The sequence below is a fragment of the Bombyx mandarina genome, chromosome 22, assembly GCF_030267445.1.
Source record: "Bombyx mandarina strain Sakado chromosome 22, ASM3026744v2".
Lineage (NCBI taxonomy): Eukaryota > Metazoa > Arthropoda > Insecta > Lepidoptera > Bombycidae > Bombyx > Bombyx mandarina.
The window spans coordinates 271,702-288,401 of record NC_143228.1 but is presented as its reverse complement, the minus strand read 5'-3'; the positions used below and the strand labels follow the sequence as shown (position 1 = coordinate 288,401).

The window sequence follows — 16,700 nt, the reverse complement described above, 5'->3', positions numbered from 1 at the left end:
TATGCAATATACAAAACAAATGAGATTTCAATGAAAACAATATAATTCACATTCACAACACGGGCTCCCTAATCACTCGGCCGTGAGCTCGTCTGTCCATCGGTAAAAAGCACCTCAAATATTAACCAATAAAATCATTCTTCAACATTATGTTCGACCGTCTAATCTATTTATTTTTTATTGTCCTTGAAAGCAGACAAGCATAGGACGCACCTGGTGATGAGCGGTTATCGGCACTCGCGAATGTCAGCCAGGGCCACAGTCAAGGTACGTCCTTCTGTTGAGTACTTTCCGGAAAACGTCGTGTGGAGAAAGACATGTCATACCGCTAAAGATACACCAAAGATGGAATTTCATTCCAAAGCCGCGGTACAGGGTAAAAAATATATCTGGAAAGGCACTGCAGATGAACGCACTGTTTCAAGATAATATGGATGAATCTGCTTTAGCGGCGAGCGGTGCGATGGTAAAAATGAGATAACGGCTTCATCTCGAATAATTTCTCAGCGCACTCTGCATAGAACAAAAGCAACCGAACCAGAAACAACCGCAGTCCCTGCGTAAGCCCAGAGGTTCCCAGCGATGACCTATTACAGAATGAACGATTCAAATAGCGTACCGCTGCCGATTCATTGCTGCATTAATGTTTATTCAAATGAGTACTTCATATCTAACAACTCGAAAACACAGACGCGTTTCACTTAAACTTGTCTCGTGCTTGTTGCAGTAGAGCGGGAGGTCCGCGGGGAGTAAACAAGAATTGATCACATCATTTATAACGACGCGATTTAGATAGCTGTGCGACTCGCGATCATTATTCAACGCACAGTATCGCATGGTTCAGTAACTCAATAAAATATTACATGCTACTCCTGTTGTCAACTTCGAGCGGCGAGTTGCCGGGTGCGCTCCCTCCTAAACAACCTACCACATGCTGCTTCTATTTTTCAGTTCTCTACATGATGTAGTGTAAGAAAACTGCAATCACTATTCCCAACTATTTGGTCATCATGTCGCGTTCTTATCGCTCGCTTCTCTTGAAAGTAATTTTCTCTTGGTTAATAGAAAGTTTTTGCAAATAGCATCATTATCATACGAAAATATTACATAAGGTATTTTTAACATACACATTTAAAATTGAATAATAAAACGAGGACTTAGGATTAAGCATTTATTAAAGCAGTAAGTGATACTTAATAGATATCGTTTTTAGTTGATGCTGATCATTACACCTACAATTCCGGTCCGACAGGCTGTGTCAACTAGTGTCAACCAATAATAATTAACAATAAACCATCTATGTCATGCTAAGTTTGGGAATACACAATTCAATTTAGAACTATACTGTTATTTATTTAAATGGAATGTTATCTAAGCATCATTAGCAGTGGGTGGCAAAAGCTCCGAATAATAACCTAGAATTAAGCAATCAAACAACAAATAGCAAGCTATTAAGCAATCACATTTTGAACCGAAATTTATAAAATCCAGTAATAAATTAATTAAGAGATAAAATTTAAAAACAATAGTTGTATACAGTGACGATTGACAAATCTCGTGTAGGTTATCTCGTGTATAATATTATATATAATCCACATAATTTAACATCTACTTTCAACGTGTAGACCAACTAATACTACTAGCTTACTCTCAACAGTGCCACAGCTCCGTCAAACGTCTTCCCTTTATTGTTTTTTTTATGTTCTCAAGATTATTCCGTGCGAGGCTCTTTGCCTCGTGAGTGATTATGGATTGAGATACGAGCAGACCTAGTTTTTGCTCAGTCTGTTAATAGTGGGCCGCGATGTTTTGGAACGGTACCTAAAATATAGGTTAATAATTTTCGACTCTATTTTTCTTTTATCTAATTTATTAGACCACTTAAACACCCACGTACATACACCACAACAGGATGATTCTACTGATATTTAGAGTCCTATTTTGAGTCTAAGCACTCAAACCCAATTTCATTTTCAGTTTTACTCAATTTGATCTGAATAAAAAAAATGTCATAACATTTCCAAACTGGTAGTAAGTTTTGTTATAAGCCCACACCGGAAGGTAACGTCATTCAGCCTGTTTCGGACACAAAGAAATCATGGATTCTTGTTCAGTATACATAGGAATGAAGATTTCAACAAAATTATGAATTATGTGGATGGATTTCTTTTAAACGTAACGAGCATATGTATGTATGTACGTGTATGGCGCATTACTTAGAGAGCGAACACTGAATGTGTGGCCACACTGCGTGGCATTTATGATGATGACGTTGTTGAAATGCATGTGACTAGGAGATGTATGGAAATGGTAATGCAAGGTAGAGGGGGAAGAGGTCGACCGAAGAAGACGTGGAATGTGTGAATGACGTGGAAAATGATATGAGAAAGAGAGAGAGGAGTAATTGATGAGATGGCAGCGGCTTGGCTCTGCCCCTGGCATTGCTGAAGTCCATGGGCGACGGTAACCACCAAAAAAATGACGACTGATAGAAGAGAATGTAATAGAAAAATTCACTGTCCCAACCCAACTAGTGGGATAAGGTGGAGACAAAGAAGAAGTTGTTGAAATGATTCTTACCTAAACCAAATCTTCTCTATCATAGCAATAATAACAGATATAACAGTGGATGCAGCAAGGAGCACAAAGGCAGGAGCTGCTTGTCCCAGAGCCAGCGACCGTGGCATTCGACCCGAGCACGGCGGGATGGTTCCGGAGAAGCGAGCCTCTGCCGCCCTGATGTGTCCGCGTTCCAACAATCGCATCAGGCTAAGACAAATTCCAACTCAATACAGGAACTTTAAAAGTAGCTTTTGACAGTTTTACTATTATAGTTTGGTTAGATAAGCGGCGTCTCGCACCTGGGACTAATCAATTACCAGGTGTTCTATAGCGTGACACTAACGCACTAGTAGTATCGAAAGACAGCTAGCTTTTAAAAAATATATATAATATTATTGACTATGAACCCGTGAGGCCTTCAATACGCTGTCAATAGTGGTCTATTGCTATTTAAGGACAACAAAGCCCTGACTCAAAGTTAGTGTTCACATTATTGATCTCTATGAGCTCTAGTAACCACTTGTGGCGTGCAACTCTGACACACTAAATCACATTCGGGCGTCATCGGGCGAGATTGGTATTCCAGAACGCGCAGGTGTCGCCTGACGTCAGTCGGAGGATTCGCGCGCCAGTTTAAGTTTAACGTAAATCGTAATTATTATTTTTTTAGCTTAGATGGGTGGACGTGCTCACAGCCCACCTAGTGTTAAGTGGTTACTGGAACCCATAGACATCTACGACGTAAATGCGCCACCCACCTTGAGATATAAGTCCTAAGGTCTCAAGTATAGTTACAACGTCTACCCCACCCTTCAAACCGAAACGCATTACTGCTTCACGGCAGAAATAGGCAGGGTGGTGGTACCTACCCGAGCGGACTCACAAGAGGACCTACTACCAGTAATTACGAGTAGTATCGTCTAGTGCCTAGCGTCTTTTTCTCATTTTTGTCAATAATATAAATATTATAATAATGTACACATTGAAAACATTATAAGTGATTATGAACTAGTGTGTTTGACTTATTTATTCTGAGTGAGAGTTTCCCGCTAGTACGAGAAGTAAATAACAAGCTATAACTAAAACGGTTCAAAAATTACCTCCAAACAAAAAACTTCTTGTAAGGACTCCTCCTCTGTCCGTACATATATGCGTTCGCTGGTAACATTATTGGCAAACCACCAAGTTCACAAAGCTCTTGCTCTTTAAACGTTCTGGATATTACTTGACTCGCCGTAAAGGGCTCGGTGTGATAGGCAAACTCTGAAACATGGGAAGCTATAGCTTAATAAAGACTAGTGCCCGCCGGCGGTTGGTTGGACACCGTAAAGATCAGTTCCCACCTTTTCCAACAGGTAACCCGAATGCTTTTAATCAGTGACACGAATTAAGATAATAACCCACTGTTAAGGAATGCATAGAAAATAGATACTAAAAATTTAATAGCATATATATGATATTATAGGATAGACTCGTATATTAGAGTACAATCTTAGTAGAGTATCCCAAGCGTCAAATATAGCAGTTGTTGCAGGTCCAAAACTGATTTCAATCTATATATTGTGTTCTACCGGAAATCATCACTCAAATTGTAAAATGGAAAATTAGGTCCTTACGTCCGGTACGCACAAGTTCGATTCCCTTTTCAACAGGCTGTAGCGGCGGCAACTTGCGCTTTGTGTGAAGCACTCTCTTGTCTCTGAGAATATCTTCTTTCGGATTCTTAAAACCACTGAAATAAAATAATCCTGGGTTCTGAAAATATAGTAAATATAACATTAACAGAACTTAATGTTTTATGATAATCGCCTAGTATTGTATACCGATCACAAATTAAAAATTTTAAACATTACAATTATATTGTTTATATTAACAACAATAAAATAAAATTTTACAATGTCTGCGTCATAAGTAAAATGAAGTAAACCGTTGGATTGTATTTATTATATTGTATTATTATTATATTATATTACTATTTTAGTAGTATTGTATTGTATTGTATTGTATTATTATATGAACAATGAAATAAGGGCAGTGAGCATTTTTTTAGCTAATCGTCCGTTTTTTAAATATAGACCAAGGTATCGATCGAATCGGCGTCGTTTCACATCAATAACATTAGGAATGCAGGCAATAGTTACATCGAACCATCCTCTGGTGTAGCCGATGTCCTCAAAGATCAGCTCAAAGTCGCTGTTCATCAAGCCGTCCAGGTCGGAGATGGACGGAGCCGCAGCGTTCAGCAGCCACGACACTACACTACTCGTGTAGTAATTGTACAGAAGCATACTAGTTAGTCCCACTACCAGCAGTGCCGCACGACGACCTGCGACGGAAAAAATATTATAACATGACACGAAGTGTTACTAATATATTAATTCTAATTCAAATCATTTATTTGAAAGTAAGTTTTGTATTTTTTATTTTTTATTGCTTCAATGGGTGGACGAGCTCACAGCCCACCTGTTGTTAAGTAGTTACTGGAGCCTATAGACATCCACAACGTAAATGCGTCACCCACCTTGAGCTAAGTTCTAAGGTCTCAGGTATAGTTACAACGGCTGCCCCATCCTTCAAGTCGAAACGCATTACTTCTTCACGGCAGAAATAGGCGGGGTTATGGTACCTACCCGTGCGGATTCACAAGAGGTTCTACCACCAGTAAGTGTCCAGTTTCTACCACCAGTAAACATACTAGTTGAATGTCAAATTATGTTACATCCACCACTAGTTCCAAAACGAGCCACCGCCCCGAGAAGAACCGTCGACACATTTTGTGAGATATTGTTCTAAAGGCGCACTTCTAGTTAAAACTTCATCAATATTTCATAGTATATGTAATTGGAAATATTGGTGCATGGGTGAGTACTAACACCATGCCTATTTCTGCCATAAGCGAGCATGCGTTCCGGTTTGAAAGGTAGGACAGCGGGCATGCAATACAATTAAACCTGAAGCATCTTTCAAAGTGAGTAACTATCCGACGTGGTATCTATGGGCTCTGACCATCACTCATTGTCAGGTGGGTCGTGAGCTTACTTGCCCATCTACAGCGATAAACGGTTGCCCTAGGATTTAGCAATCCCACCATTCAAACTATATTGAATAATTATTTCGCACAACAAATGACCAGGACGATAAAGTAATAAGAACAAGTACTTTAGTAAAGTCAAAGGTCACTCTGGACGATCACCGATTGATGCTTTTAATAAACGCAACAGGAGAAAAAGTATAAGTTAGGCTTACCTTGACTAGAGACCGTTTCATCTAATGGCGCACCGTCTTCAAAATCTGCGAAAAAAAATTCACACCCGTAATGAAAAATAGTTTCAACATTTTTAACTTTGAATTGAAAATTCTAGACATTCGGAACAAGAACGCATCTGAAGTGGAGTCTTCCTATAACGTATTGGTCGACTTTCTATTACTAGAAGAACGCATGAAATAATTATGAAGTATGCACTTTTAGGATAAGGAGTTGAGGCACTCGCCAGTATCACTACATAGTATAAAACAGAGTCGCTATCTCTGTCCCTATATCTGTCTGTCCCTATGTATGCCTAAATCTTTAAAACTACGCAACGGATTTTGATGCGGATTTTTTAATAGATAGAGTGATTGAAGAGGAAGGTTTATATGTATAATAACATCCATTAAATAGTGGAGAAATCAATAATAAATTACAGTTTCCGGAGCGAAGCGAGGGCGTCTCGCTAGTTTTTTATAAAACAATATTATCGTCCGTGCCTTCATATTATTCCTACAGATCAGAGTTACAACAAGTATTTGAACATTAAGTTTCGCGAGGAACTGTACTTTGAGAGGCAATTTATCTAACTTTATGATGGCGTCAAATAAATAACTACTGTCAGGCGAGGTCAGTGACAGTTAAACCAGTATAGTTATTCAATGAACCTTGTTGACAAGTTGTTGCAAATACACTGAAAAATGCAAAAATTCCAGGACTCGGTCTTCTCTCCAGCATAGCTGCAGCAGCTAATCCGAAGATGCAGACCACAGCAGTGGCCAGAGAACACCACCAGACTGCCGGAGACATTGGAGTCAAGAAACGGTTCTCGTAATCACCAATTCCTTTGTCCGGGATCATATAGTAGAATTTTGTCCTGGAAGAAAATATTATTAAAACCGTGTTTTCTAATAATTTTATACGTTTATTTATATAATGTACAAAAATTATAAATAATTGAATTAGAAGCGAAGCGGTTCGCAATTTTTGTGTAACCCAATTACAGTTCACTGGGTGATAAATAATAATCTGTGGCTATAAGCTCTCACGAATAGACTTTTTTTTTATTGCTTAGATAGGTGGACGAGCTCACAGCCCACCTGATGTTAAGTGGTTACTGGAGCCCATAGACATCTACAACGTAAATGCGCCACCCACCTTGAGATATAAGTTCTAAGGTCTCAGTATAGTTACAACGGCTGCCCCACCCTTCAAACCGAAACGGCAGAAATAGGCAAGGCGGTGGTACCTACCCGTCCAGACTCACAAGAGGTCTTACCACCAGTAATTACGCAAATTATAATTTTGCGGGTTTGATTTTTATTACACGATGTTATCTCAAGGCTGTTTCTGTCGAAAGCCCCCTACAGTCGAAACTTCAACCTAAGCTCTCATAGTATGCGGCAGAATTCACTTATCAGACGGATTCAGATGTATTTGTGACTGTTTTATACAAAGATGTGTTATACAAAGCGGTACATTACTCTAAATGTGTAACAGGAGGATAGAATATGTCCATCCAATCCAACCACTTAGGGAATATTCGTCCGCTCGTGCTCGCTATGTCTTGGTCACCCCACAGTAAAGCGTTTGACACCATCTGCAAGAAACAATACCAGCATAATAAGGGACTTCGACTACAGGCCTACTGCTTATTCTTCTTGCTTATTATTTCAATGGCTAAGGTTCAATCACCTCGCTAAATAACTAACAAATCATATTACTTCCACAAAACATTCACAAGTCGTGTCCTTATGGATTTAGGCAAAATAACGCATTATGAAATATAAGGTAACGGAAACAATTCTTCTTGCTGTATTTCCATAGTTCGAAAGAGGCAAAATATACATACGCTTTTTACTAAGCTCAATTATGCTTTTTTTTTATTAGTCAGGGAAGATATTATGTACCGGAGTAGAGTTCCGTTCTGGCGACCCGATCCACCGCGAGCGTATGGTGTAGTTAAATCTGCAAATTCAAAATCATTTACTGCATCTCCATTGGGAAAAATCACTATGAAGTCGCCGTAGCTTAAAGAGTAACACGATCTCCTCGTATGAAACATAATGACAACGAGAAAGTAATTGTAATTACGCTAGTTTGAAGCTATGCAACTTTATCGGTCTTCAGATACCGTGGGCGTCTATTGCCATACCGGCTAGTTTTGTCGCGGGCTCCGGCTTAAAGAATAGGACAACTGTTTCGATACTATACTATCACACTAAGCAATTAGGACTTCGATTTTATGGTGGGTTCACGTAGTCATATATGAGCTCCGGTATCCATGGACCGGTATATATATTATAATTATTAATTATATAGGGCAATTATAAATTTAAATCCAAAAAACCTGAAGTTATGCTGTTCTTTCAGAATATTAAGCAGCAAAGAAGCAATCTTCGTCATTCTCACGATGCCAGGAGTATATTTCATCTCAGTTAATATTTCAGGATAGAAGTCCTTGGGTGGTTCCAAAATCTATTAAGATACGTTGCTTGTTAGGTATTTATAAATTAACTATATGTGACATTTTCAACTTTTCTGTTTGTCCATCGCAAACATATCAACAAAAAGCATCAAACAAAAATGAATGGGTCGATATTGATAAAAAAAATAAACTATTTAAAATTTTTTTTAGCAGAAAACACATTTAACCTATTTGCTTGTGGTAGGACGTCTGATGGACCCGTACAGTTAGTTATCACTCTACCGTGAAGCAAAAATGTGCTTCGGGATGAAGAGTGGGGCAGTCGTTGTTATACTGTAAAACTGAGACTAGACATCAACCCAGCGAAAAGTACTGCGGTGCTATTTCAGAAGGGAAGCTCCACACGGATTTCCTCCCGGATTAGGAGGAGGAATCTCACACCCCCGATTACTCTCTTTAGACAACCCATACCCTGGGCCAGGAAGTTCAAGTACCTGGGCGTTACCCTGGACGCATCGATGACATTCCGCCCGCATATAAAATCAGTCCGTGACCGTGCCGCGTTTATTCTCGGTAGACTCTACCCCATGATCTGTAAGCGGAGTAAAATGTCCCTTCGGAACAAGGTGACACTTTACAAAAGTTGCATAAGGCCCGTCATGACTTACGCGAGTGTGGTGTTCGCTCACGCGCCCCGCACACATATAGACATCCTCCAATCTCTACAATCCCGCTTTTGCAGGTTAGCCGTCGAAGCTCCGTGGTTCGTGAGGAACGATGACCTACACGACGACTTGGGCCTCGAATCTATCCAGAAATACATGAAGTCAGCGTCGGAACGGTACTTCGATAAGGCTATGCGTCATGATAATCGCCTTATCGTTGCCGCCGCTAACTACTCCCCGAATTCTGATCATGCAGGAGCCAGTCACCGTCGACACCCTAGACACGTCCTTACGGATCCATCAGATCCAATAACCTTTGCATTAGACGCCTTCAGCTCTAACACTAGGAGCAGGCTTAGGGACCCCGGTAACCGTACTCGTCGAACTCGACAAAGAGTTCGCCGTGCAACCTAACCCATGAATCAGCTCGCTGAGTTACTCGCAGGATCTTCTCAGCGGGTCGCGATTCCGATCCGGTAGTAGATTCATTCGCGAAGCAGCTGCTCTTGAGCTGTTAGGTCTCCTTCGGAGGCGCTCGGGTAGCTGTTAGCAAATCCCACCCCTCCTGGCTGAGCCTTTGCTCGCCTACCTGTCCTGGTGAAACTGGAAAGGCCTCCGGGCCACCAGTAATCCTTCAATCATAAAAAAAAACAGACATAGAACTAATGTCCCAAAGTGGGTGGTGCAATGAATATTCGCTCTAAGGATCTTACGTTTGAAGGCAGTTTGAAGTCAGTTTTCGTCCTTGTTATTGAGGACCTAAGTTCCTGAGCTATAAATTATTTTATAAAAGGAAATTTTGACATTTTGTGGCAGAATTTTGGAAGAACAATATTTAAGCAACAGTAAAAACAATTTTAACTATTTATGCTGCTTTGTCATTATTATCTGCTATCAAAGAACCAATATAATACGAATTGGTTTACAGACCCAAGAGTATTATGACCGATAACTGTATACATTGTATCCTCACGCTAGTCCCTCGATACCTTCAGGTACCTACTTAATCTTGTCTACGTTTACTTGGAAATTGATTTCCGGAAACTAAGCTTCGAAAGCAAGGTATGCACTCTCTACCGCACGATATGTTCTACCAATCACATCGATATCATGCAGATATCCTAGTACATGAACAGATTTATAAAACACATTGTCCTGAGTCATCACTGAGTCACGGATGCACTTGTCGAGCGCAGTATTGAAAAGAAGATAGGAGAGGGCATAACCCTGCCCAAGTTAATAGGTTCTGAAAGGATCCGGTAAATCTGTTTTAATCCTAATCATACACTGGGATGCAACAAGTGTCATCCTGGTGACGAATATAAGCTTGGATGGTACGCCAATCTCATTAGCCTGGTATAAGAAATTACAGTATATGTTTTCGTGTCTACAATAAATCCAATAAATCCAAGAGAAGATATAGTTGATATTTTATTTTATTTATTGGATCAACTAGGTAGAAAATCACGCTGGGAGACCAGGCTCCATGAAAGGTTTCAATTTGTCAGAAAAATCGTTGGCAAATATCTTAAAAGCTGTATTACATTTACAGCTGTCAATCTATTGCTGTTTTTTCACGTAATACCACTAATCTCGCACCCGGTGTGGCCCGAAAGCTTAACGACAATATATGTATATGTTTCCGTTCAGTGAATTGAAACAAAGTAAACCTGATATAGCTTACAAATTGATCGAATTTAGATCACAAGGGGTACATATCACATTACTCATTCAAAATTAAGAGCGGTTCGAACCGCGGAACACACCTAATAAAATTATATTAAATATAAATGAAATTATAAATTCATCTTACCACAGAAACCGCTCTCAAAGTTAAATTATGAAAGTCCCAGCGTTGGTAATATTTGAAGGTTTTGTTATATATAACGAGCCCTGAAAAAAAATTCTATTCAACTTTTAATAGTTTGACAAATTAAAGCAGAATTGGAAACGTTTTTAATGTTTGCTGTATAACTCGACTGCTCTAGATGTGCAGATGAGTAAACAGCCCACCTGTTATTAAGTGGCTTCCGGAGCCCATAGGCGTAAATACCATAGTTCACATTAAAAGAATCAGATCCGACCTTGTTCATCTACGCCAATGAATAATATTTTTTACAATATTATAATTTGGATCAAAAATATGATACAGTCCATTCGATCGGTCCCTCCGTACCTGCCCGCTGCTCCCACGCTCCAATAACCATTTTCTCTAAAGGATTTCCTTGAATTCTACCGAAATTGTAAACATCAGTGAGCTTGTAATGATCCCCTGTAATTTAGATATACATTTTATTTATTTCAAACGAAATAAAAATGTTACTGTTGTTGTGGTTTTTATATTTTGTTGTCATGACCGCTACACCTGAGCTTTATTTGAGTCAGTAAACTTCTTAATATTCTTATAAGCTTTGTGTTAACTTTCTAGTGAAAGAGCAGGGTGCAGTATCGTTTATCTACGCACTTGGATGGACAGACAAACAGTGACTCAGTGAACCATAAGATTGGTTAATTATTGTATAGATGGGTGCAGCTCGTGGCCCACCTGATATTAAGTGACTATCAGAACCTACAGATAGAACAACGTAAATGTCTTCACCCACATTGGAACAAGAGGTCTAACGACTGTTGCAATTCTTTAAATTGGTACTCATGAGCAAATCGCGACAAAACCAAACAAGGTGGTGGTACCTACCCACAGTAATAATAAAACCAAATTATATTTCGTTCTTTAATCAATAGAATATTTTACCGGTTATATTTTTGCATTACATCACATTTTTATTAGATTTATTTATAATTACGAGTATAGATTCAGTTATCTATATATTACTAGGTGAAGCAAAAACTTTGTACCCCTTTTTACGAAAATTGCGTGGACGGAGGAATATGACATTTCTCACACTTATAAAGAATACACAGGAGCACTGCACAATGCTAATATTTTTTTAAAATAATGCATAAAGGATATGTACTTTAAATCAATAAAGAAAACATTACACACACTACCATGTATTTGACACAACACATACATAAAAATATACACCATAAAACTGTTTAAACTTATAATTTCAATTAATTATAGTCGAATTTCGACTACTGCGGGGCCACTAGTTGTACCAAAACGACAAAAGTTAGTTAATTTTCATTGACATACGCTGGAATAACGCATACTTATTAATATTTCAAATACTTAAAGAAACCATTTATCTTAAGCATTTGATACACAGTGGTCAAGCTCCGAGTGTAAAGCTATGTCATTTAGTAATGTAATGCTTGTACTAATGTAAGCTCTTGATGAAATACCTCTCACCTACATAACCAGGAACAACAATATCGGCGTTAACATACAGCTCCACGTCGGCAAACATATCATCGATGAAGTCCTCAGTATCGTTCTCAGGTCCCCGGACATCAGGGAACACGAGCCACGAATGGGTCGAATCGAATAACTTTAATTTGGCTGCCTGAAATTGATTACCTGCACTAATATAGTGATAAGGTATTTTTTATTGCTTAGATGGGTGGACGAGCTCACAGCCACTTGGTGTTAAGCGGTTACAGGAGCCCACAGACATCTAAAACGTAAATACGCCACCCACCTTGAGATATAAGTTCTAAAGTCTCAAGTATAGTTATAACGCCTGCCCCACCCTTTAAACCGAAACGCATTACTGCTTTACGGCAGAAATAGGTGGCGTGGTGGTACCTACCCGTGCGAATCTGGAGACAATGCAATCAAAGGTAAAGAGAACATGTGCATGTGCATGTAGAATCTACGTACACATACACATGAAGATAGTTTTTTCTCTACATTCATCTTCTATATTGTAGATGTTGCGTACCTATCCTGTGCATACATAAAAAATAAAACAAGGATAGAAAAAAAAACTTGCCAAAACAAAAAAATAATTAAAATAAAAAGGTCGGATCCATCTATTTCGATATTCTTTGACATCCTCCACCGTTTCAGTGAAGTTACATTCTTTCGTTTTAATTAAAACGGTTCAATTGTGAATGAATTCTCGTGATAAATGAGACTTTGAATATAAATCTGCGATCCAGTTTGAAGCGTGTGACAGCCGTTAAATTATATAATTATGACTACCTCATGCCTCAAGGTAGGTGGCAATTATTTTGTATTTGCTCTGGTGACCACTTAGCATTGGATACTGACTTACTCTAACCATCTAGAGCAAAAAAAAGACAGTGGTGAGTGGCGCAGCCTGCTAGGGTCCCAGTGGAAGACACTCGTGTATTGTCCATTGGTCCCTCGTTTTTATACGTCAAAATGAAGGAAAGGGATTAGTCCTACAACAATTTCTAATAAATAAGCATCAGTACCCACCTCCAAGTAGAGCTCTTTAGTGTGATCACATTTCCCATCGACCAATAGCCCTATACTAGTGTTGTGCGGCACCATGAACGTTTCAAAATCATATTTTCTATGACTCAAGTTGTGCAGTGACATCCTTATCTTCTTTTCCATATAGAATTTGGCAAGAAAATTGTTATCTACAGTTGAATATAAATCTATACTTCCATATACTTTATATAATAATGCCAAAATAATCAAATTGAAAAATACAATTTATGATTAAATAAGTACATGGTATAAAATCGAAACGAAAAGAAAGGATTGGGAAAGGCTTATAGGATTTTATCTACTAGCCAACAAGTACGCCAACTGATGGTAAGTGGACACCAATGATCGTAGACATCAACAATGCCAATGGCACAGGTGGGCCGCTGCCTACAGTTCGTCTATTAATCCGCGCAGATTTCGACCTGGAATCTAAGAGTGTGTTATAGTATTCATGGTGCAGTTCAGCATTCCTCCGACGTTTGACAAGAAGAAGAAAATATATATATAAAAATGAATAGCTGTTCCTTAGTCTCGCTAAAACTCGAGAACGGCTGGACCGATTTGGATAATTTTAATCCTGAATTATTTGTGAAAGTCCAACGAAGGTTTAAAAGATAGATAAATATGGAAATAACAAAGCTACTTACTGAATAACTTATCACACGTAATATATGACACAAGTTTCACATTCTTGTACTTAAAATAATCAATGGACAATTGAGTTTCGTTTGAACTAAGACCAGAGGCCAGACAAAGAATACTCAGAAATATGAAAATATCCATCATTGTTTTTGAACGACGTCTACCCAACAGGCATACACATGCAAAAATGAATTTTGATTTTCAAGTATGGTTATTGTTAATGAGTTGGCAATGCAATTTACCTGTCGATCAAATACACTATAAGCGTGATGCAGCAAAATACTGTAACTGCCTTGATTGCAGAATAATTTATTATTGTAAAACGATGGGACGCGGGTCAAATCACACCTGTATGAATAGTGGATGGACATGTTTTTTAACAATTGTACAAAATATGTCCCTCTTTTTATAAGTGTAGGAGGACAAAGACTACAGTAAACCTAATTTTAATTGGTGACCGGAACAAGTGGTCGATACCAAGTGGATCGCGCTGCGCTCCTCGTGACATTAAGGCATTGGTATGATAACCACTATCCATCAGGTCAGACTATGCTCGCTCAATTACAATGGTAAAAAAAACAAATATGATTTAGTTCTGTAGGGTTCCATAACCAATTTAAATAAATAAACCAAATCAAACTAGGTTGAAACTTATTCATTGAATAAATTAGGCAAAAAAGTCTATTCAATTATGAGTCTTAAATATTAATAACACGTGTAATCCTATTAAATTTCTGCTCAACCTATCATTAAAGCATCGCTAACAAAAGATACAGGGTTCGCGAATGAAAATCAAATTACAACATGAACGTGTCTAGTTTTGGGACTCGTTCAGAATATTGTGTATACAATGTATCAGACTCGGAGGCACTATGGCCTTTATTAAATTTACATTCATTTTGATGTTTTACAAGTAAATAGTTACTGGGGGGCGATTAATCATTATTGAGCACTCGCGTGTAAACACAGCCTACCATGCGGCCTATTTCTATCACGAACTAGCTATGCTCATCATCCCCATCAGTTCGAAGGCGAGCCAGTCGCTATGTAATACAATCGAGAGCTTGGCTTCAGGTCTAAAACGAGAGGAGCCATTAGTAAGAGAGCAGTAAATAAAACTTTGAATCTTTTACCTACAAAACGACATTTGTTATTGAAATAAACAGACAATTTGCTACCAGTTTCAAGCGGTATTTCTAACTGGGTTATCAAACTTCTACCCGCCCAACTCATCGTGATGTTGGCATCTATTTTCAATGCCGTTATGGCGAACTGTATCTTTCCCGCCGCGTGCAAAGAAGCGGTAGTTATCGGCATACATAAACGGTGACCACTTACCATCAGGTGGGCCGTATGCTCGTCTGCCTACAAAGGCAATAAAAAAAAAAAAACCCCGTAAACCAAAATATCATCCGACGAGCTACCGCCCGATTAGCCTCCTCATGTCTCTAGGCAAATTGTATGAGCGTCTGCTCTATAAATGTCTCAGAGACTTTGTTTCATCCAAGGACATTCTCATCGATGAACAATGCGGATTCCGTACAAATCACTCATGCGTACAACAGATGCACCGCCTTACGGAGCACATTCTCGTAGGACTTAACCGACCAAAACCGATCAACACGGGAGCCCTCTGCTTCGACACCGCAAAAAAAATTAATAAAGTCTGGCACAACGGTTTGATTTTCAAACTTTTCAACATGGGCGTGCCGGACAGTCTCGTGCTCATCATACGGGATTTCTCGTCGAGCCGCTCTTTTCAATATCGAGTCGAGGGAACCCGCTCCACACCGCGACCGCTCACGGCTGGAGTCCCACAAGGCTCTGTCTTCTCGCCGCCCCTATTTCATTTATTCATCAATGACATTCTCCGGTCGCCGCTGACCCAATTAGCCTCATTCGCTGATGACACAACTTACTATTTACTCGAGTAGGAGCAAGTCCCTTAAAGCGAGTAAGATAACTCCAGTGCGCAACGTTAACCCTCGAACAGTGGTTCCAAAAATGAGGCATAGACCCAGGGAAAAGCACAGCGGTGCTATTTTAAAGGGGAAACTCTACACGAATTTCCTCCCGCATTAGGTGGAGAAATCTCACACCCCCGATCACCCTCTTTGGCCAACCTATTCCCTAGGCCAGGAAAGTCAAGTACCTGGGAATCACCCTGGACGCACCCATGACATTTCGCCCGCATATTAAAACAGTTTCCGACCGTGCCGCGCTTATTCTTTACCCCATTTATTACCGCTTATTCACTACCGCATATTTTACCCCATGATATGTAAGCGGAGAAAAATGTCCCTTCGGAACAAGGTGACACTTTACAAAACTTGCATAAGACCCGTCATGACTTACGCGAGTGTGGTGTTTGCTCACGCGGCCCGCACCGACATAGACACCCTCTAATCCCTACAAGTTCGCTTTTGCAGGTTAACCGTCGGGGCTCCGTGGTTCCCGAAGAACGTCGGCCCACACGACGACCTGGGCCTCGTGTCGATCCCCAAAACACATGAAATCAGCGTCGGAACGTTACTTCGATAAGGCTATGCGTCTTATCGTTGCCACCGCTGACTACTCTTCGAATCCTGATCACGCAGGAGCCTGTCACCGTCGTCGCCCTAGACACGTCCTTACAGATTCATCAGAATCAATAACTCTTGCATTAGATACCTTCAGCTCTAACACAAGGAATAGGCTTAGGGACTCCAATAACCGTACTTGTCGAACTTGGCAAAGAGTTGGCAAAGAGCAACGTAACCCTTGCATCAGCCCGCTGAGTTTTTCACTGGA

At 39.6% G+C, this 16,700-nt stretch overlaps 1 protein-coding gene across 2 annotated transcripts; it reads right to left on the bottom strand.

The window, feature by feature from the left end:
- Nucleotides 1-1,359: 1,359 nt before the first annotated feature.
- LOC114248279 (ionotropic receptor 75a) lies at nucleotides 1,360-14,070 on the bottom strand. Of its 2 annotated transcripts, XM_028181486.2 has the most exons (15): nucleotides 13,916-14,070; nucleotides 13,251-13,417; nucleotides 12,216-12,369; nucleotides 11,079-11,174; nucleotides 10,716-10,795; nucleotides 8,160-8,287; nucleotides 7,720-7,777; nucleotides 7,294-7,409; nucleotides 6,478-6,686; nucleotides 5,809-5,853; nucleotides 4,704-4,888; nucleotides 4,179-4,317; nucleotides 3,663-3,825; nucleotides 2,581-2,769; nucleotides 1,360-1,821 (listed from the first exon to the last, which is right to left on the bottom strand). In XM_028181486.2, the coding sequence occupies exons 1-15, from the start codon at nucleotides 14,052-14,054 to the stop codon at nucleotides 1,770-1,772; spliced, it is 1,920 nt and encodes a 639-aa protein (XP_028037287.2). In that variant the 5' UTR covers nucleotides 14,055-14,070; the 3' UTR covers nucleotides 1,360-1,769. The 2 variants fall into 2 exon arrangements, with proteins under 2 accessions (XP_028037287.2, XP_089592954.1); XM_089736828.1 differs by lacking the exons at nucleotides 1,360-1,821; nucleotides 2,581-2,769 and having other exon boundaries at nucleotides 3,659-3,825.
- Between the last annotated feature and the right edge of the window lie 2,630 nt (nucleotides 14,071-16,700).

What these genes read in the sequence shown, in the direction of transcription:
- LOC114248279 (XM_028181486.2), bottom strand. Translation starts at nt 14,054, where the DNA reads ATGATGGATATTTTCATATTTCTGAGTATTCTTTGTCTGGCCTCTGGT. An exon ending in AGCGTGGGAGCAGCGGGCAG is followed by an intron (nt 10,796 to 11,078) that starts GTACGGAGGGAC and finishes ATTTTTTTTCAG; the next exon opens with GGCTCGTTATATATAACAAA. An exon ending in TGAAACGGTCTCTAGTCAAG is followed by an intron (nt 4,889 to 5,808) that starts GTAAGCCTAACT and finishes TTTCCGTCGCAG; the next exon opens with GTCGTCGTGCGGCACTGCTG.